At 41.0% G+C, this 20,867-nt stretch overlaps 1 protein-coding gene across 3 annotated transcripts; it reads right to left on the bottom strand.

Moving 5' to 3' along the window:
- Positions 1–151: 151 nt before the first annotated feature.
- Positions 152–20,856, bottom strand: NAA50 (N-alpha-acetyltransferase 50, NatE catalytic subunit). Of its 3 annotated transcripts, none has more exons than XM_079302744.1 (5): positions 20,645–20,856; positions 8,177–8,310; positions 7,595–7,714; positions 6,669–6,735; positions 152–4,236 (listed from the first exon to the last, which is right to left on the bottom strand). In XM_079302744.1, exons 1-5 carry the CDS (start codon positions 20,650–20,652, stop codon positions 4,056–4,058), a joined length of 510 nt encoding a protein of 169 aa, XP_079158870.1. In that variant the 5' UTR covers positions 20,653–20,856; the 3' UTR covers positions 152–4,055. The 3 variants fall into 3 exon arrangements, with proteins under 3 accessions (XP_079158870.1, XP_079158869.1, XP_079158868.1); XM_079302743.1 differs by having other exon boundaries at positions 8,177–8,313; XM_079302742.1 differs by lacking the exon at positions 20,645–20,856 and having other exon boundaries at positions 8,177–8,363.
- Positions 20,857–20,867: the final 11 nt, after the last annotated feature.

Genomic DNA, 20,867 nt, shown 5'->3' on the forward strand with positions numbered 1-20,867 from the left:
GTTGTCAGACACCCTTGGCATTCATTATAGCAGCCCAACATACAGTTCATGTTAGAAATCTTCTGAGTTATAGAGTTTATGAAACATCTGAGGAAGTCTATATCTGAATGGAGAAGGAAACAGCTGGACAGAAAAAAATGCACATGACAAGTTGTAAATGACATAACTCAAATAGTGCACGTTTATTCTGAACAGTATTTCTAAAGAGTTTGAGAAAAACAAAAACATGCTCCTGATGTACAACAAGGGCAATGATATAGATTAAAAATGGACCATCTTATTGTAAAGAATTTTCACCCCCTTCAACTTAACTTGTAACATTGAGAATGCATCTGTAAACTGCATACAGCATACTTTTCACTAAATCTTAACTCAAGAGACTAGGGGTGGTCTTAGCCAAATTAATCAGGAAGCAATTGCAAATTCAAAAGAAACATCCAAGTCAGCAAACACTTTACAAAACACAGACATTGTGCATAGCAGCTGACCCTGGATTACAACATGGGGGAGAATAAAACAGTTTGGGGCATCAAATTTTTACTAGACACAGGGCACCATCAAGATTTAACAGAATATCATGTACGTTTGTTTCAATTGTAACAGTATGTCATATTTAGTTGGCAGGTTTAACCATTAGCTGCATCATGTCAACTCAGCCAGTTTCTGTATACACTAAATACATTCTCTCCCTTATCTCTCCCAAAAATGAGTGATCTCTCTTCTGGATTATTCCTTCTCTCCTGTACCATGGTTTCCTCAAATAGGAGTATTTTTGTAGGTAATATCTTCATACTTCAATTGATGAATGACAAAGCCAGTTGCAGAGATTCAGGAATAACTTGTATATACACAATTTACACTCTAAAGCTGTTAGTCGCATACATTTTTCTTGCTAGATCTTCATCCAGAACAGGAGGTGCTGGTGTTTTTTTTTTCCCCCACTGAAACCCCCAACTTTGGATAAATTCAGTTATTCACAAGCTGTTATTTTCAAGCTAGAAGGATGTCCTCCTGCAGCAACAATCAAAGTAACTTCCTGCAGTAAGCCCATACTTCATACAATTTCAGTGTCTCTGGGTAACAGCACTAAGATACAGCATTTTCTTCCCTCACTCAACACAACTGATAGACTAATAAAATACAACTGTTTGTCATCCAGAACTATTGACCTTCGCTTGCCCTTATCCATGTACAAGAACACAGTTTTCTTAAGATTCAGATTAAACCTTGTATTCAAGATTCAACAACTGTTTTCCAGGATTAATTGCTTGGGAAAAGATGTCTTAGATTTATTCTCTTCCACCTCCTACAAAACGTTTTATCAGAAGTTACAGTGAGGAAGGTCTGCTGTGGAATAGGAGCTTTAAGAATTGTTCTCATGGATACATTCATAGAATAATGGCAGCCCAAAGCAAAAAGAGACAAACAAAGGTTAATCCAAGTAAGTTCAGACATCAGACTTGTACTTTTAAACCTGAAGAAAAACTGTCTGTGAAACACACTGATTTGTGGAAGCCTACGACAACAGCAAATCCTAAGAGTTCATATCCCCACGCCCATCTACCCAACCCAAACACTTACCACTTAGTTCTAGAAGAATGAAGAGCACTTTGCTTGGCACCAGAGGCAGCTATGGTCTGAGTTACAGCTGTGCTGCACAAACAGCCTCAAATACAATACTATCTCTCTCTCCCTCCACATACTTCTCTTGGTTTGGTCTACAGATGGCCAGGGAAACTATGTTGGCATATGACAAGCTAATTGTGCTTCAATACATCCCTTTCTAGAAAGTGCTGGACTGCCAGCATAACCACCAGGAGCAGACCCTAGCAATTGTCAAAACTAGGCTGCCTCTGCCAAGGGAACCGGTTGCATCTTTCTAACAAGAGTCTGCCACTGAGCATTGCAAACACAGGTGCTCAGGCCCTGCAGATGGGCTGATGTTGGCCACCTGCCCATCTCCAGGACTCCATTAGTGCAAACTCAGCAAATTAAGTAGCCGTTTTCCAGTGCAGATCTGTCAAGATGCACTTCAACAAATGCTACACACCTCTGTCAAAGAAGGAGTAATTGTGTAGCAGCTCACACAGTCACCCCTGGGGTATCAAAGACCAAGTCCCATGCAGCGAGGGGTGCCATCCCTTACCTCACCACAATTCCCATTCTGGAATCCTTGGTTCCCAAGTCACCTTCTAATAACTGGACAGCACCTACTAACCAGATATATGCTGCAATGCACACTACAGGTTGGAGGCTTTCAGAGCGGAAGAATTCAAGATGCAGATATAAACATTAAAAAACAAACAGGAAAAGAATACAGTTCAGCATCTACATGAGGGATGGGGCAGGTTGGTGTTGTCTCAGCTCAGTGCACTTTCCCAGATGCTTGGAGAAGAGTCCAAGCTCAAGCTGGTATTTATATTGGCATACATAAAATTGCTGGCAACAGTGCCTAGAAAGGAGCACTGGTATTCACGCAAACAAAGCATGAAAGGATGCAAAGCAGAGCTTAGTACAGTTTACTGTAGCCTCAAGGTTACAGTACTAGGAAGAAGGCAGCCAGCCTATTTTCCAAACCCATAAAATGCTCTAATATATGCTGCTTTCTCCAGTGCTCCACAAACTCCCTCTCATCAGAGGAGAACTGCATTATTACTACTGAATGGGGAAAGGGGAAAATAATCTTCAAAGGGGCAAAACTGTGCAGTTCTTCACCACCTCCTCCCAAAGGAGCTCATAAACACAAGTCAAGCCAATCCCAAGCAAATCCAGGAGACCCTGCAAAGCTATGTGATTAGGGTCAGATTCATGTCTGCCTTCTTAGCCTTGCTGCCTGGTTTCCTCAACCCTTACATCTGTCACCACAGATACAGTAGCTGTAACAAAGTTATCTGGAGACAGGTGTTTGCCTTATGTCATCAAAGCTGTTAAGCTAGTCAAAGTCACTTTTTCCATCCCAATAACACAGAAAAAACTAACTGCCAATGAGCCCTGCATAATTTCACCCATTTTTAAAGCAAGGGTGTTGCCTCAGGATTCATATTTTTACAAGGTTATTTTTGCCAACACCAGATCTAGCTCTTGCTCTAGCAAGTCTGCTGGGAGTAGAGTAAATGAAAACAAGAAAAAACAAAGACCACTCTAAATCCTCCTCTCAGTCAGTTAAGAAGTGTAGCACCAGCTTGGGTGAGGAGTATTTAAAAAAAGCATTCAGAAAGATCAGCCCAGACAGCATGAAAAGGTATGGTAAAGTAGCCCACCCTTCTGAGCAAAAGATGGAAGAAAAAGCCATATTCAAAAATATTGGGAAGAACTAAATATACTTTTTTGAGGTGGGGGGATTAAAAGGAAGAATGGGAAGTACTGAAGTAACATTCAAAGGATGGGAGAGAGTAAAGTACCCTGTAGGTTATAAAAAACACAATAATGTAGGAGTCAAAGGACAAGATATTGCTTTGCCTTTTCCCTCCCCCCCCATTGGGTTTACATTCTGGTTACTGAAAGAGTAATTCTGAAGAAAACTTGTCATCAGAATAACCTGCTCAAGCCCTCCACACCTCAAACTTAAATGAGACCTGCACACCTTTTCCCAACCCAACAGAAAACAAAAAAAAGCACCTCACCCTCAAAACAAAACAAAATGCAAAAAAAAAAAAAAAAAAAACCCACAAAAAACCAAAAAACCAAACCAAAAGAAAAAAAAACCAAAAAAAAAAAAAACCCACCAAAAAACACCAGAAAGGAGAGCTCAAAGAAAAAAAAAAGAAAAAAAAAACCCACCAACCAAAACCCAACCCCAAACGTGACTGGACAATCCTTGGAAGAAGCATTACATTTTGTTGGAGAGAGGTCAAGAAAAAAAATTAAGGTGAAGGGGTGGAGTAAAAAAACAAAACAAAACACCCACCAAAAAAAAAAAAAAAAAAAAAAAAAACAAACCCCAAAAAAACCAAACAAAAAAAAAACAAAACAAAAAAACCCAAAAAAAACCCCAAGGCCTCTCTTTCCTTATTTGGCGACAAGCAAGTGCAAGAAAGTGTCCACTGGGGTTTTGTTCAGTTGTCGGTCTTTTGCACATCTGCATTCTGGCCAAGACAAGGGGCTTTGAGGTTTTTCTGCAGCACGTGAGCATCTGCAGGCTCTATCCTCTTGTAATAGTTCTTCTTCGTCTCAATGATCTCAAAGCCAAACTTTCTGTAGAAGTCAATTGCAGATTCGTTGCTGATCTGGACATGCCTGGGACAAAAAAGGGCATAGAGAGACAGGGGTCAGTATTCTACCTGCATTCTCAGAATAATCAAAGACAAGAAAAGCAGCTATCTAGATAGAGACAAGAACAGCACTGTAAATCCAAGACTGGAAATGTTGGTCTTCCTAATTTAATTCTGGGCTAACACTCAGCTCCTGGATGGCCCATGGTTGTGAACAGTAGTAAATGTTTCCCCTCAGTATAATTCTTTCAAGGAACACAAAATAGCAGATAGACTCTGAAGCACTACTACCTCAGTAATTTCAATTTTTCTTAATAAAGCAATATGGGCAGATATTTTATGGAAATGTGTAACAGTTTCCACAGCTTTAACCTCCTGTAGTAACACTTTGCAGATGACTAGAGGAGTTGTCTCAGTGATAATCCCAGTACACTGTAACAAAGCTGGCAATGGTGTTTGATATGATTTTAACACCTTGCTCTACTCTAACTACTCCTCTCTTTTCACAAAAAGCTGTAATACAAAACAGTCCTATGGATTTACAAAGTCCTTTTCCCTTGTATTTACTTCCCCTACAGTTTTACAGATTTTGCTAGCATGTTTTAAGGTCTCCAAAACAGCCATCAGTTCTTTATCCAAAGTGACCAAGACATTTATTTGCACAAGTTTTGTTTAAAAAAAAAAAAAAAGTAAAAGTAAGAGTGAAAAGAAAGAAAACTGTTAGGCTCAACAGAAGGCATTCATTAAACACTCCTGAAATTCAGTGGACACTGCCTAAGTTCATGAATCACTGCCATGACAACACACTGCATAACCATAGAACCAAAATAACTGTGGAAGCAACAGCAGAACAAAACAAAAGATTTTAGTATTGAGCCAAATAAGCATAAAAAAAGCTACAAAGGAGCTTTATTAATAAAGACAAATTTAGGCACTGATATCAAGTTTGGTGCTAAGCTGCATAATATCTTCAGATAGAAGATGCACAAGCAATAGACACAGTAATAAAATCAATGGGCCACTGAAAGAACTTTAGCCCAATTTTGGGGGTTATTTACTGTCAAGCCAGAATCCTTAGTCTGGGAAGTGTAAAGAAGGATTATTAAGGATTTTGGCTTTTTTTTTGCATTAGGATCAGCAAACACTTCCTTCACTGTTCACACAGTAATGTGCCAAAGTAAAAAGGAAAGCCCTGTCCTGTTAGCAGGCATCTCAGAGAGTTCATTACCACTTCTCCTAAAGCAGGAGGGCAGGAACACAAGCCAAAAACAATTTTACTGAGACACCTCTAAAACACGTTCCTCCTACAGAGATGGCACAAAGCACCAACAGTGGAGGATGTGGAAGAATTCACACCTCCATGGCAGAAGTGGACTAAATTTGAGGAGAAAGTCACTCCATTTACAGTGATATCAGTGTATGAAACACTCCTTACAAAGCATCTTCCACAGTCCTGGCAAGTATTCGGGGGTGTAGTTCTGTGGCAATGCAAGTCCATCCAAGCTGTACCTGCTGTGGCCTATCCCTAGCAGTGCACTCATGCTTGCACTGGTGTGACGGCCAAGGCAGTGACGGACATGAAGGAGTTTGAATCAGAGAAGCGATCAGGCCAAAAACTGCATCACTTGGTAACCACACAGACACCAATGCACAGGAAAAACCAGCAGCAAAGAAAAAGCATAGTCCTGGTATTTATGGATTTCAGACTCTGTTTCCACGGGGACTATTGGGGTGACTGCCCTCTACCCCAGTCATTGTTCTCTTGTCTGCTTTGTGCCAAGTACTTATGCAGACATGCAGTTGTTTTTTAAAAAAAGAAACAACAAAACAAAGCACAAGAAAACCACTCCCAAAACCCAAAAACACAAATGAAAAAACAACACCCAGAAACAAAACTGAAAACAGCTTCCCCAGCTGGGTCGGGGCACTGATCTAGTTTATTGTGTTGGTGCACGAATAGATGACCTGGCAGTGGTTCAAGAATGGGAACAGCAGTTGGGCCTTATTGCTGAATGTAAACTTTGAGTGTTTGTAAGCATCTCTGATATTCTAACCCACACAGTGCTGTCATAAAAGACAAAAAGCAAATGCATCAAAACTTGCAGTATTTTCCATTCTGAAGATGACCTTGTATGATAAAACTAAAATCCTTTCTAAAACATTATTTTTCTTTTGTGTCTTACAGTGGAATTTTGCTCTAGAATGTAATTTTGTAAGTAAATTATTTTCAAATTCAGCAAATTTGCAGAACTCTTTCTAAAGCAAGCACGCTTTTGGTTTTCTCAGCATGACAGAAGAAGCCCAGAATACGACCCCTGGCTTTCTTGCTAGTACTTACAAGATGTTCCATGACTTCACTAAAATATACACTAAACCCACACTTATATCCATCCCTTTGCTCCCATATCTACCTTTATCATCTCTCAAAAAATGCATGAGTGTAACTCATTTACTTACAGATAGATGTTGTCAAAAGTGCCATCTTTTTCACAGATGTTTAAGACATGATTCAGCATTTTAGTTCCTGACAAAAGATAAAGACATACTTAAGAAAACTAGAAGGGCACAATTTAGTCTGTACTTAGCTAGGTGATTCCTTGAGGAGAGGCAGGTTAACTGTAGGTAGACTAAAATTATAGTGTGAAAACTAGGAAACGCAAATAAAACATGATGTTAAATATTTCACTCTCTCTCTGACTGCTCATAAACCTTAATTCATTGTTTCTCTGAAGAAGAAATACAAATCACAACAGCCCAGAAGCATATGTATAAATCAGCTTATTTTAATACTAGTTTCAAAGTCTCAAACTCAGCTCAAAATATAACCAAAACATTGTATAAAGCCGTGAGGACACTAGGAAGCTTTTCTACTACAGACCTAGTAAAATAATTTAAGATAAAGTTATATTTTCAATCCAGTTTGTTGGATTGAAGCAAAGCAAACTGATTAAGGTTTCGATTAATCTGTCTTATGGATTTACAATGTGGAGCAAAGAATTAAATGCAGCATAGACAAAAAGCAGGTGCTACCCCTGAGCAGCAATAATCAGTAGGGATAATGACAAAATAAATAGAAAGCCCCTATATTTAGAAGAGTGAAAGGAGAAGCCAATGAACGAATGTTGTGCTCTACTTAAGTATGACTTGCATACTGGCTAATATTAATATAGTCTGAAATCCCAAATTAAAAATTTCTACACAAAGTTCATTTCTGAAAGGTAGGGGAAAATGAACACATAAATCATACTCTTTTCCCCAAGTCCCCTCCAAAGAAATCAGTAGTCTGAAGTGCACATCAATTAAAAATCTGAAAGAGCATTTAGAAAGCTGGACAGCAATTTGGTTTCTTTGATGCCTCATACACAAAAGAGCACTTTCCTTACCTATTCCTAGCCTTCGGTAGGGTGCCAGGCATCCAAGTGTCATAATGTACAGTCTCTTCTGATTCTGGGAGTGATCCACTCTACAGCACACTGCTCCCACTGCAATATCATTGAAATAGGCTGCCAGGAGGGAAACAAAGGTTTATCAGTAACAAGTCTCAAACTACACATGCAGCTCTTTCATTTACACCCTATATCTTCCTTCTTCCCTCCCTCCCCTCTTGCTAATTCTCCTATCCAGATAAAATAACATACATTGTGGATTCACACTTGGAATGAAGTCACCAGTGGTGCTCTGACACAGTGGTTGCTTATTACTATTCACACCAACCAGCAATGACATCAGGAGGTAAGCTGGCAATACACAACTGTTTTCTTCTGGAACAGAAAACATGCCTACTCTCAATAGGATGTAATCTACTTTGAAAGCAGAACCTTCTGCAGCTTCTTTGAGGTTCTTAAACAGTTATTTTTCACGATGTAAAACAACTAAATAGGAGCTGCTATCCAAAATCATTACGGATAGCAATGATGACCACTTCTGCCAACACAGCCCACAATTACTGGCAAGAACATTTGTACCTAGTTTGGCAAGTTCGCCAACCTCCAGTACATCCTTGTAGAACTTGTCATTGTAGCTGACAGGGAAAATGACCTGGTTTAGCCTCTTCAGCTGCTTAATGTTGTGTGGCGTCACATCTCCCAGCTCGATCCGGCTACTGGAACAAATCAAAACATGCTTAACATCTGTCATACTGCAACAGTTTTAAGGATACCCAAGATTAATTATTTTGCTTATGCTTAGAGAACTGACCCACCTATAATAGTCAGTTCAATATATATTTGAACAGCCACATCCAACTCCTATAACCAAGTCTTATGCTGGTGGCTGATTTAAGTGCCAAACCTAGTTTCAGTTCTATACAGTCAGAAGTTTCTCAGGCCACACTAAACACTAACATTCTGTAGTATATGTATGGTTTTACTGGGTAGGAAACAGGAGAACATGCATCTGTGCAGAAGTATTAGCTTTAACATTATCCCACTCATCTGCCCTCTGATCATCAAGATACAAAACAAACAAAAACCAAGCCAAAACAAAACCCCAACCAAAGAAAATATGGGAGGAACAAAGCTAGAACAAAACTAGAGAAATCTAGAACAGAGACCAAGGAAATGAAGTCCTTATCCATGCTTCAAAGACAGCCTCAATTTTTCCACCTATCAATATAAAGCTTAAGCTTAGACAAAGACATTACTAGACATCTGTCTCTAAAAATCAACAGTATTGCATGCAACAAATATATTAAGCCTGTTAATATGCAAGTGTGGCCTTCTCCAGGTGATACCTGCATCTAGTTTGATCATCACTAAAATCTTTATTCTTGCTGAGAGCAGAACCACAATCTTAAAATACACTGAATAATATTGACAAGAAATAGACCAAGCTTCTCTCTTTTCTAAGACTAACTTCCTGACAGAAACACTATACACACAGAATTTAAAAAAATCAAAAAAGAGATTAGTTACCTTTGGGTGAGCGCAAGCAGTTTTAACACTGACTACAAGAATGAAAAATAAAAAGACCAAGATAATAAAAATCTTTTTCCAAATGGCCACCAGAATATGTAGGCAGGTACAAAGCCAGTGCACATGGAATTAGAAAAGCACACAATTGCAGGTTCATATCAGCCCTGTTTTACTGAATAGATATGGGCAAGCAGATGGTTTTCTACCCAAACAGCAGTAAAGACACTGTTTGCTCTCAAGATTCCTTTCTTCATTTGCCCAAGTCCCTTTGAGAATTATATTCTGACACAAAGAAAGTCCTGAGCTAATAAGGATGATGTTCTCACACTATGGAAGTACTCCCAGTGTAAACTGTTATTACATGGTGGAGAAACTGTAGTACTTGTTTTATGCCCGGCTTGGTACAACTGCTCAGCTTAGCACAACAGACCTTCTTCAGGCTCGCAGAAGGCAAATTCTGACCCCAGCCAGCAGTGCTACTGCCTTTTCCTCACAAAGGGCAGGAGTAAAACTGCAGCATGTGGGTTCCTGGGTATATTTGTGGCTGTGGAAGAGTTTTGCTGGAGTAAGGCAGCTCAATAATCTTGTACTAGGAGAGAAGATTGAAGAGCCCCTTTTGCAGCAGTCTACATGACAATAGAAACCAAAGGGAGTGGGTCTCAATTGCCCAACTAGGTCAGATGAGCTGCAGTGCCGAAAGTCAGTAAGGGAAGAGACAAACCTCACATTCTTACTCAGTTACTGAAAGCCTAGAGCTCTTCTGCAAATAACACTAAGTTAACCTTGGTGATACAAAACCCACCAGTAGTTCCAAGCTTCAGTAGATCAGCAATGCTAGCATGATGAACTCACAACAAAGCCCCTATACACCATGTCTCCTTTTGAGCAAAAATCCCTGACACAGACCATGCCCAGGTAGTGTTTTCTAATATTATTTTAAGATTAATTAGCTACTAATCAAACAAACCAGGCATTAGAAGACAGTCACTATGAAATATTTATGATGACAGTGCAACAGGACTAAAATATATTACCATAGACAGCCAGGACAAGATGGCTAAGAAAGGGAACATGGCCAGAAAATGCATCTCCACCAAGATGGTTCCAGACAGAACAAATAAATAAATGCAGCAGCAGAGTCTAAGGCTGGGAGCTGCTGAGCCAAGATATCACCTCTGAGGCTGGCATCAGGCCAGAGAAATGAGCTCTCTCAGTAGATGGCTATAAGGCACTTGCTGACACATTTCCCCGAGCCCCTGGACTTCCCCCTTTCTCACCACTTGCCACATTCACTGCTGCCTCCTGTCATCTCCTGCGCTCTGTCACTATCTGGTTTGTCCTTGCAAGAACTGCACCAGGGACAGTATCTTATCATGGAGAATAATACGAAAGAGATTTGAGAAACACTGCAGGAAGCATAAATCAATATGCTAAATATATATGTTTAAATAGTGTGTACTCAAACCATAAATTACTTTAATGGATAACACTGTCTGATTAAATCAGCACCACATCTATTATGCGCAAAACCATTTAATACATAAATTAAATAAGAACATGGAAAGGAAGACCCACATAATGAGAATGCATCATTTTGTCTGAGGACCATGTGGCAAAAGTGCCACAGGGGTCTCGAGTAAAATCATGGGAAAGCTCCCACTGCTGCCGAAAGCAGCAGTCTTGCTGTTCCTGAGCCACTCGTTTCTGTCCTCTTGCTACCACAAATGTTTGTGCAACAATGTGGTGAACCAACACCCATTAAAACTAACCTGGACAAAAAAAAAGAAAGTTTATTTTTAACCCACATCAGTCCCCTGATTGTGTTCACCAAACAAGTTCTCTGCCAGCATAAAGAAGAGAAAAAAGGTTATCATAAGGCAGAACTAATTGGTAGTTGAACAGAAGGGCCAGTTCACCCCAGTTTAAACTGGAACTACTGTGCAAGAGGAGGACAGGGATGTATATTATCCAGTACATCTGTGAACACAGTCTAGGAATATTGTGCTACACTTTATAAATCAAAGAACAATATGCACTTTGATTCTAATACTTCACTTAAAAAACCTACTCCAATAGCCAAGACAAAGCACTGTAACAAAGGACTCAAAATTATCACTCCCTTCTTTTCACCAGAGTAAAGCAAACAGCTTTCTGGGGTCTTTTCTGTTATTTTTGTTTTTTCTGTATTTTTGTTATTAGTTTATTTTCAACAGCTGTTTACAACTAGACCTTCTTCAAGTGAAGTCTCAGCCAAATCAATAGCTTTAGTAAGTTTACTATGTCAGCTAAAGTCCAACTAGGTGTACCAGAAACACTTATCCTCTGCTGTTGCAAAGAAAAAAATTATGACCTCAAATTAGCATATGAGAGAACATAAAGATGTGTAAAGAACCTGAAGTGCCCAGAAGGAACATGCTCTTCCTTAACAAATTATTTTACCCTATGATTCCACTAATATTCCTAAGAAGATCCACAGTTGCTATTGGCACCCTACAGCTCAAATGGCACTCCATGGAGGATGCAACAGCCAATTGTACTCCATCTTAGATATCAAAGCCAGGATAAGCCAGTCACCCCATCCCAAGCAATTGTTTTTAGCACAGAATGAGAGACTCCTGGCTTATCAGGTCAGGCCCCTTACTACTGCAGAGTTCTACAAATCCACACACTTTCTTCAATGAAATAAGAGTTTTCTGAAGTCACTTAAACATCTTCCACCGTAAGGCTGTTCTCAACCTACCATTATTCTCAGTTAGTTATTCCAGTACTCAAATCTACCTCTATGCTGTTTGGAGACAATGGGGACCATTGCACAGGTCTTTTCAGAGAGTTGTCATCATCTCTTCGTACCTTTCTACTAACAAAAGCCAAGCTCCTGGCCTCTTCCTGTAAGACTGGCTCTTAATTCCTACTATCACCATACTAGCTCTTCCTTACATTCCTTCTGATTAAACTTGATTTTCCTTAAACATGACTAACCAAAACTGCTTATAACAGTCCAATGTTATTGTCTTGTCCAATGGCAGTAAGTTTTTTCTGTCACTACTGGAAGTATTTTCCTGACATATCCTAGGACTACGTTTGCATTTTCCACAACTGCTACATTCCATGACTTGGTCATTGGGGAAAAAAAACACTTTGAGAATTCACTAGAAAATTAAATCAATTCCTGGTGCACAGGCTACTATCTGCTAAAAGTGCACAGCAACACTCCCCAGCGATGTAAGAGTGGAAGTGAAGAGTGATCCACAAAATCTGAACAGAAGTGCGACTTCAGTGGGGTGACAGGCACCACTTCCTGAAACTGGATGAGTGCCCAGAACATTGACATTAACACTCCTGCTCTTGCATGCCAGTGTCTTAAGATCCTCCAGGCACTCCAGGCTAGAAAAAGCCTCATACATTTTGTAAGACCAAATGCAATCTAGTTAGTCCTGCTGCAGTTGCATTGCTCTGCCTGCAGCTTACAGGTGAATTGAACAGTCTATTTTTCCTACAATGTTTTACATTGATACTGGTGGAAGCAACACAGGCTACATGAGACATTAGTGTTATTGATGCTAGGACTGCCTTTTGCTGCTCAACATATACTGAAGCAGACCTGCTATATAGAATGACAGCTCGAGAGGCAGCCAGTTTCCAGCTACAGTTCAAGAGGAAGCACAGATTCACTCCCTGGGAATGCCAAGTGCTGAACACTAGTTTAGAACCAACATCAGGGAGAAAAAGGGCAAATTTCGAGTTTCTTAATGCTGTAAGAATCTCAGTCTCATTCACCTTTAAATAGTGCAAGTCTCTCCTCAGAGGGACGTGCCTGACTGAAACAGATCTCCATGTAACTGATAGCTGGGCTCAGGCTTATTGAAGGCATCTGGTAGGCTAAATTTAGCAGAACTGTATCTGAAACTTGCAAAACCTACTGAGGAGTAAGTCAGGAGAGGCAGCACAGAGATATGGGCCCTAACAAATTAAGAGGACTTCAGTGAAGGTTTGCCACCTGCTAAGCGGCCAGCATGCTTTAATGCTTCTATTTTGACTTTTAAGTCAAATCAGGAGTCTAGACAGCATAATCCACTCATAAAATAAAACCAAACCAGAACTATGAAGGTTATAGACCTGAAGGGTGTGGCCCTGCTTGGATTCTACTCCAAGGCCAAAAGAGCCTTTCCTAGGGGCTCTTTTGTTGGGATTTTGGTGGGGTTTTTGATTGGTTTGTTTTTCTTTAAGGTTTGTTTGTGTTTTAATAGATGAGCTGTCTTGCCACACACACAAATTAGTCTAGGTTCTTGTGGGGAGATCAGAATGTTTTCAATTATCTCAAATATCTGTGGGCTGCATATCTATTCTGCTTCACTTGTCAGAAAATCCGACGGATAAGTACAAACCTAGCATGCAAAAAGTCTCAGCAATTTAGTCTGAGACCCTGATCTTCTTTAGTCTTGCTTACTATTGAAAACATGTTTTGCATGACACCTGATACCCTGCTGGATGCTACCTCAGTTCTGGCCTGCAGAAGAGCACAATGATGTACAGATGAAAACAAAGCAACTTTAGAATCAGAATTACCAGAAGACTTCATTCAAGACTTGGAATCAAGACTGGATCTCACTGTGAACAGGTTTCAATGTCATGCATCACAATTCCCCAAGACATACAACAGACCCTGGCTGCCTCTCCCTTTATCATTAAAAAAAAAGCCAAGTTTCTTCATTATACCTGGATATCATATCATTTACTCTGCTTCAACACGACCACAAAACTTGACCACATACAAAAGATTAGGCAGTCTTCACATGCAAGAAGCAAAATTATGCTATAATAGCCTCAGTTTTTCCAGCTGAAACATGCCCTAAGTCTCAAATCTTCAAGTGAAAAATAAATTTTCCTGAGAAAATTATAAGCTATCTTATTCTGTACATGGATACAAAGAGTAGGAATCACTATGCCCAGCTGATAGAACTTTCAAACTGTAAAAGAGCAAAAATAAACGTAGCTGGTCTAGAACAGAAAAGCAGATACATATATCACTTAGTTGTCCATAAAATTCTGCTGCTCCAGAGCACCTCATAACGTTAAGGCCTAAATATTTCATCAGCCTATCCCACGTACACCAATATCATATGAAAGAGGAAACAACTTGTCTGCAATCACAGAAAAAGGGCAGATAAAGGGCTGCCAGAAACCACAACTCTTTGTTGCTGCTCTAAAGTAAGCTCCCAAGAACACTGATTTTGATCCATGATTGCTAAACAGAGGTACTTCACTATTTTGAAACAGCATTCCTCAAAATTAGTTTTGTGCCTCTACAAATTATATCTTGAGAGACTTTATAGATAATTCTTCCTTTCCACATCCTCAGTGCCCCCAGATCTAACAATCATGACCCTTTGCTAATTAGTGTTCATGAAGTACCTGATGATCATTAGGTAAGAATATAAGCTTACCTTCAAATTCAAAATAGAAGTGATGCTTACAAAGTACCTTACCTTTACAGATATACAGCTTGAGGGCACTTCTTTTATGTACATAGGTAACAAACTCAGGAATTGATATACCAGGAGAAAATAATTTTTCTGCTTCACACAAACTATTTCTATACGTCACTGAAAATACATTCCTTTAAAAATACCTTTGTCCTCTAGAATAGTGATTAAAAAAAAAAAGTCAGTTTTATGGGTTTCCTACCTATACTTTGGATTGCAGTCCCAGAGTTGGGTTTGCAAGGTGTTCAAATCACACATTATATTAATAACATAACGTGAAAAATTAACTGAATGTGCTATCAGTTTTATGTGCTTGCCTTAAAAACACTTCTAGGGCAGCAATCATTTAACCCCCCAGTTCTTTTCCTAATTTTAACTAAGAATTAATTGTTCTTGAATAAAATTTGTGCCAAATATCTAAAACAAAAAAAAAATCTCTTTTAACTGCCATTTTCAACTTAATTTGTAATCTTTGCTGACAATTCCAAATGCCATTTAGAGAAAATTTTCACAAGCCTTCAGCTGCTGTCCTGGTCTCATACACTCAAGAGAACATAAATACAATGCTCAGATGGCAGAAATCAGAATTTTTTTCAGGGTTAGAGATTTTAGTCTGCTAAGGGCAAAAAATCTCATGGAGCCTGGAAAAAAACAAGGAGAAGAAGAAAGGCCAAATGAGCTCACAAAGTACTTCATGCATGAAGATCTTACTATGAAGCATAGCATTTCAATTAATTAAAGAAATAAATACTCTGCCCCCAGGAAAATTCAAGTATCTTAATCTTAGTTGCCTAGTGACAGTGCTGTGGAAATGATTTTGGCTCTATTTTCAAAAAAGCCTGAAGTATAATTTCCTTCTCATAATGAATTAATTCAATATGCTTTGATACAAATACACAGTTACCCCATTTCACTGCTGTGTTTCTCTGCTCTCAGGTCTTCAAGGCCAAGAGTCTCCAAATAATCAGGTATTCTTCTGTGCACAGACTCTCTCTTACCCCTGGCTTCCCTGCCTCAAACACCCTCCTGACAAACTTCTGCTGCTTCACAACCAACTCCCACATGGGTCATTTTTTCTTTTCCAGACAGGAGTAGAAAGTAATCCTGACATTGCCTGCCTCACTTAGAGCAGGAGGGATGCAAGGAAGTACTGCACTTCTCTCTTATCAATTCCCAAACAAACATAAAGATCCAACTTTTTATATTCTTTCCTCTTCTGGATAACAGTATCTAGAGCCTTTTCAGATTATTGGTCTGAACACTTCTAACGCTTGCCAAATGGGCAGGCTCTTCAATTTCTGAATGATTTTCACTTGGACTGAAGTACTTTTCTGGCTCACCCATCACCTGTTATTCCCCATTTTAAAGGGGATTTAGTGTGGCAAAGGAGGATGCATAATTTCTTGTTCTCAGGAGATGGCAGCAGAGTCTGTGGCATTTGGTTATCAATTAATGTTGGTACATTTTTCACATAAATGTCCCAAACTACCAAGACACATCTATACACAGAAGGAACCGAATGGTCAAACAGTACTCAAAGCACAAGACTGGGGTCTAAAGTGCTTCAGTAAAATGGCTACAATCCCTCTACTATCTTCCTACCCTCCCAATCCTTCCTACTTCGTGGAATGTCTTCATCTGGTTATGGAATTAAACTCAAAGTGGTCAGAGTTATAAATCAGGTTAAAGTACCTATAATAAACTACACTGAGTTTTTTATAAACTCACGTAGAAGCTGTTAAGCCGTTCGTAAGCTTTCATATAGTCAAGGTCTATCCATGAAAATAAATGCAGACTATAGCTCATACTTGGACATTTCTAGGTTCAGAAAAAGCCTAAAAATAAAGTGATTTTCAAGCTTAATTACCCTTTTTGTCCCACCTCCAGTGTACATGACCATTCAGCAGTTCTCATAAACTTGGAACTTCCTCCCATATGTGTTAAGCTTAGCACTGTGCCGAGCAAACGGAAACAATTCAGCAGCTCTGCACAAACTCTGTCATACTAATTCAGCAGAGGAAAAAACCTTCCCTGTTCTCCTCAGAAACATGATCATCCTCGAGACCTTGAAAGGTTTACTCCTTGAATCTGGGCAAAACAAGCAGAGGTATCAGAGATGACTCATAATGGTTCCCCACACTTCAAAAACAATATAGTTTGTTTTTTTTTTCTGTTATGTTCACTACTCCCCAGCTGTGATATCTCTCCTACAAAGGCAGCCAGAGCAGCACAAGCCTACAAAATCTCAGGGTTAGGAAGTTCTCTGGGGCAGCAGGTACCTGTTGCGAAAAATGCAGCCCACAGACTCTTCTACAGCAAGTCAGGAGGAGCCTTAGGAACCACAAAATCTGAGATTTAGCTGGAAACATGACAAAGTTGAGAGGCAATCTCCTGGGAATGTCATATCCAAAAGTAGTGCACATTTATTTCTAAGGCTGGTTTAACGCACAGCACTCTATTCACTCCCTGTTTCAGTTTTCCACCACATGGCTCAGGATGTGCTGCAGCATGACAATCTCCCAGGTGTTTCCTATCAAAACTGGAGAGGGATTTGGAAAATGTGACAAAATAACACATGCACAGGATCACAAGCACTGGGCCCTGCTTGTAACATACACTACCAGCTTCATGTATGTGGCAATCCTGGTCACAGTGCAGGTACATGCACACATTGGAGCACACAGGTCCTGCAATAACCTCATGTAATGGGATTTTTAGGGAAGGCCATCAGGGAAAGGCTGGATGCCTGATTTTCATAGGTTTCACCTGAGCTGAAACAAGTCAGAAATGCACCCTTACTTTAAGATATCAAATGGCATGAACAGTAATCAGCAAATGCTCAAGAATCAATGCAAGACTTTTAGTTTTCTTTCCTTAAAACCAGCAGCATAACAAGTGTAATTAAAACCACTGAGCAACAAGGGAATCAACACCATGAAAACAGCAAAGTGCAGGGAGTATTATTTGCATCTGCTCTATAAAAACAGCCAGATTGCTACAGACACTGGAACCTGAGTCCCTTCCACTAGTATTTTTCCTTATGCAAACACAGCTATAAAATAGATTTTCAAATTCAAGAACAAACAATAACACATAATAAGTGAAAAAATAAACTAATCTCTAGAGAATCACAAGGTTCACTAACAGAGCAGTGAATTACTTCAGTTTTTCAAGTCACGTTTATGAAAAAAAGGGAAATATAATGAGACCCTAATCTATCAAAATTATTCAGAAGGTGAGGATAGAGTGAACATAAAGCCATGTCTCACAAAACCAGGTGGAAGCTAAGAGCAGTTCCCAGTTCAGAAGCTGGTGCTTAACTCATCAAATAAGAGAAAATCCACAAAATTGTAAGCAGCTGAGAAAGCACAAAAATCTTCTACTATTTCTGAAACCAGAGGTCCTAGACAGAAGAGGTCATCTAACCTCAAACACCCTGATGACAGAGATACTACAACCTGTTATGTATTATTAATGCACATCTACATGATATTTCGAATTCAGAGAGCTAAGGAAGAAGACTGCAAGCAACATGTTAACTACACAGTCTTTTAGATCTGAAATTTGATGACAATGAACTGGATTGTTTCTTTTTTAATTCTTTCTCTGCCAAAGTAGACTCTTCATAATCACAGTTGATAAAACATCAGCTGTCCTAATAGCTTCCAAAATAATTTCTGTGTTTTGTGGTGTGGGTTACAATGCAGTGCATACATTCCCAGGAAAAAAGTCAGATGGAGTCAGTTTGTTCAGAAGAATTTGTCCACAATTTTGGATTCAATACTGAAGACAGACCAGATCCCTTCAAGCCCATCAGTTTCTGTATGCTGGGAGTGGAAGCTTTAGATCTATTTTTGGACCCATCTTTTGACAGGATCTTCACCGATCTTTGTAACTTAAAAAAAAAAAAATGGATTTGTTTCAAAGTACCCCTGTGTAATTTATACATTCCTTTTGAACTATTCTCTAGTCCTTTGAGTCTCATTGTATTTAAATGGGGTTATTTTTCAATTTGAGCTCTGTCGGCATATTTGCCTCCATCTGAATTTTTAGAGAACACCTGGATTCAATATGAGAATCTGCAAAGGAATATGAATTACCCTGGAACAGAACTTGCTGTGTGATGCTAACAGTGTTTTGGCAAGACAGGAATATGCTGTTCTTCAAAGAGATTAAAGAGTACCAAGAAGAGCAGAAATACCAAGTACAGAACTCAAAGCAGCTGAACCAGAAGTAAAACTGCCTACAAGTAAAAGTAAAGTAACAGAAATGAAGTTGGGTGCACTGGAAGCAGAAGAGTGGTATGCAGGTTTTTTCTCCATAGCCTTTTAGTTTTAAAAAAAAGCTGCAATAAGTAAAAAAGTCCATGAAATGAGATCTCCTGATCAGTACAAGCAAAGCCAGGCTCAGTTCCTCAGGGAGCATTGAGCATGGCAGACAGCTCTGGCGGGGTCCTGCAGGAGATCCCCATAGCTCCAGCCTGACACGCCTTGGCCGCTCTGTCACTCACACATCCAGGCCCCACTAACCCTGTCCCATGACTGACATACAACCAAGGCAATGCTAAGCAGCAGCAAAGGGCAGAACAGTCAATAAAGGATAAAAGGAAACCCAGGTCTGTTGGGAGCACTGTGGAACAAGGATCGTGTCAACTGCCACCTCACCTTCGCTGATCTGTGCTGCTGTTCTTCCTGCAAACTCCACCTTGCCCCATTTATGTAGGGTGGTGCAGGTGGATAAAGGGTTGTCCAATACCCCAAACACACCATTTTATGTCAGCTGAGAGTTTATTTGCAATTATCCCTGAACCTCTTTCAACAGACAACCTCCCAGCCCCTGACGATGCCTGAGGCTGCTTACATGCTGTAAGAACCAGCTAAGAGGCTGTTATCAAGCAGTCTTGTATGACCTCACCCCTATTGCTAATAAGCTAAACCCCTTACCATTTCTTAGTAAAAGCTTAAGTGATTCAGCTTCCATTCAACCTGCCTTAAGCTGTCAAACTGGAATAATAATACCCATCATTGCATAACACCAGTTCCAAAGGGACTGGTTTAATGCTCTTTTGAGAAATAGCTGGGGAAAGCTTCCTTTGTATCTAAGAAGAAACTGAGGCACAGAACTGGAACAAGCACATTTTGTGGAACACAAGTGATGCTGGAATTAATAAACATGAGGTGGCTTAGCATATATTGAAAAACCTGTCCCAAAGTGACCTGGACAAGGTCAGGCAGGTCATCTGACACCAAAGCACAACTGTGAGTGTAAAGGCCTCCGTTCTCCTGTACAAAAACCCCGCCTCGTTCCACTGAGAAGGAAATCAGTGTTTTCAGCCAACCAGATTTGAAATCTCCAGTTTTCAGGAGACAGAAGCAATGCCAGGCCCAAAGCAGCGGGTGTGCTACAGAAACATGGCAGAGAACACAGCTCGTCTGTCATCCATCCACGCTGTACAGCCTCCACGTTGCAATGAAAAACTTAAAAAAACAACAGAAGTGCTAAGAGGATGTTACACACAATAGCACTGCAAAACCACACACATCCGAGGCTGGCAGCTTTTTCGCTCAGTGAGCGGCGCTTCTTTGCTACCGCCAGACAGGGACGACAGCCGGGACAGCATCCCCGCCCGCTACGGAGACCGCCAGACCCCGCAGGGCAGGTTCCCCCTGAGCACGAGGAGCCGCCGCGTCCCGCGCGCTCCAGCGCGGGGCTGAGTGCGGAGAATCCTCGCCCCGGCGGCGGCACAATCGCGACGGCGCGGGAGCCCCGCGGGCAGCTCCTGCTCGGGCGCCAAAGGGCGCCAACGGCGGCACCACCGGGTTTTCTCTCCCAAAAGGACTCCTCGGCACGCAGCCGCCACGGGCCCCGACCCAGAGGGTGGGAGGGACGCAGCACTCCGCGAGCTCGGAGGCGGCGGCATCGCTCGGCCCTCTCCGCCTCCCGTCCGCCTCGCCGCTGGGGCCCGCCCCGCTCCCCGCTTCCCGCTCCCCTCCCGGGCGGCCCCAGCGGGCCTGCCCGGGCCGAGCCCCGCACTCACCCCTTCATGGTGCGCCCGCGGCCTGCCCGGCGTCCGCACTGGCTGCCTGCAGGGGCGGCGGTGCGGGTGCGGCTCCGGCCTCCCCGTGCTCAGCGTGGGCGGCTCACTCTCCTCCTCCTCCTGATCCTGATCCTGATCTTGATCTTGATGCCGATCCTGCTGCCGCTCCCGCTCCACATGGACCTCCGCCCGCCCCGCCCCGCCCCGTGACCCCTCACCTCAC

Source organism: Erithacus rubecula (assembly GCF_903797595.1).
Source record: "Erithacus rubecula genome assembly, chromosome: 1".
NCBI classification, from domain to species: domain Eukaryota; kingdom Metazoa; phylum Chordata; class Aves; order Passeriformes; family Muscicapidae; genus Erithacus; species Erithacus rubecula.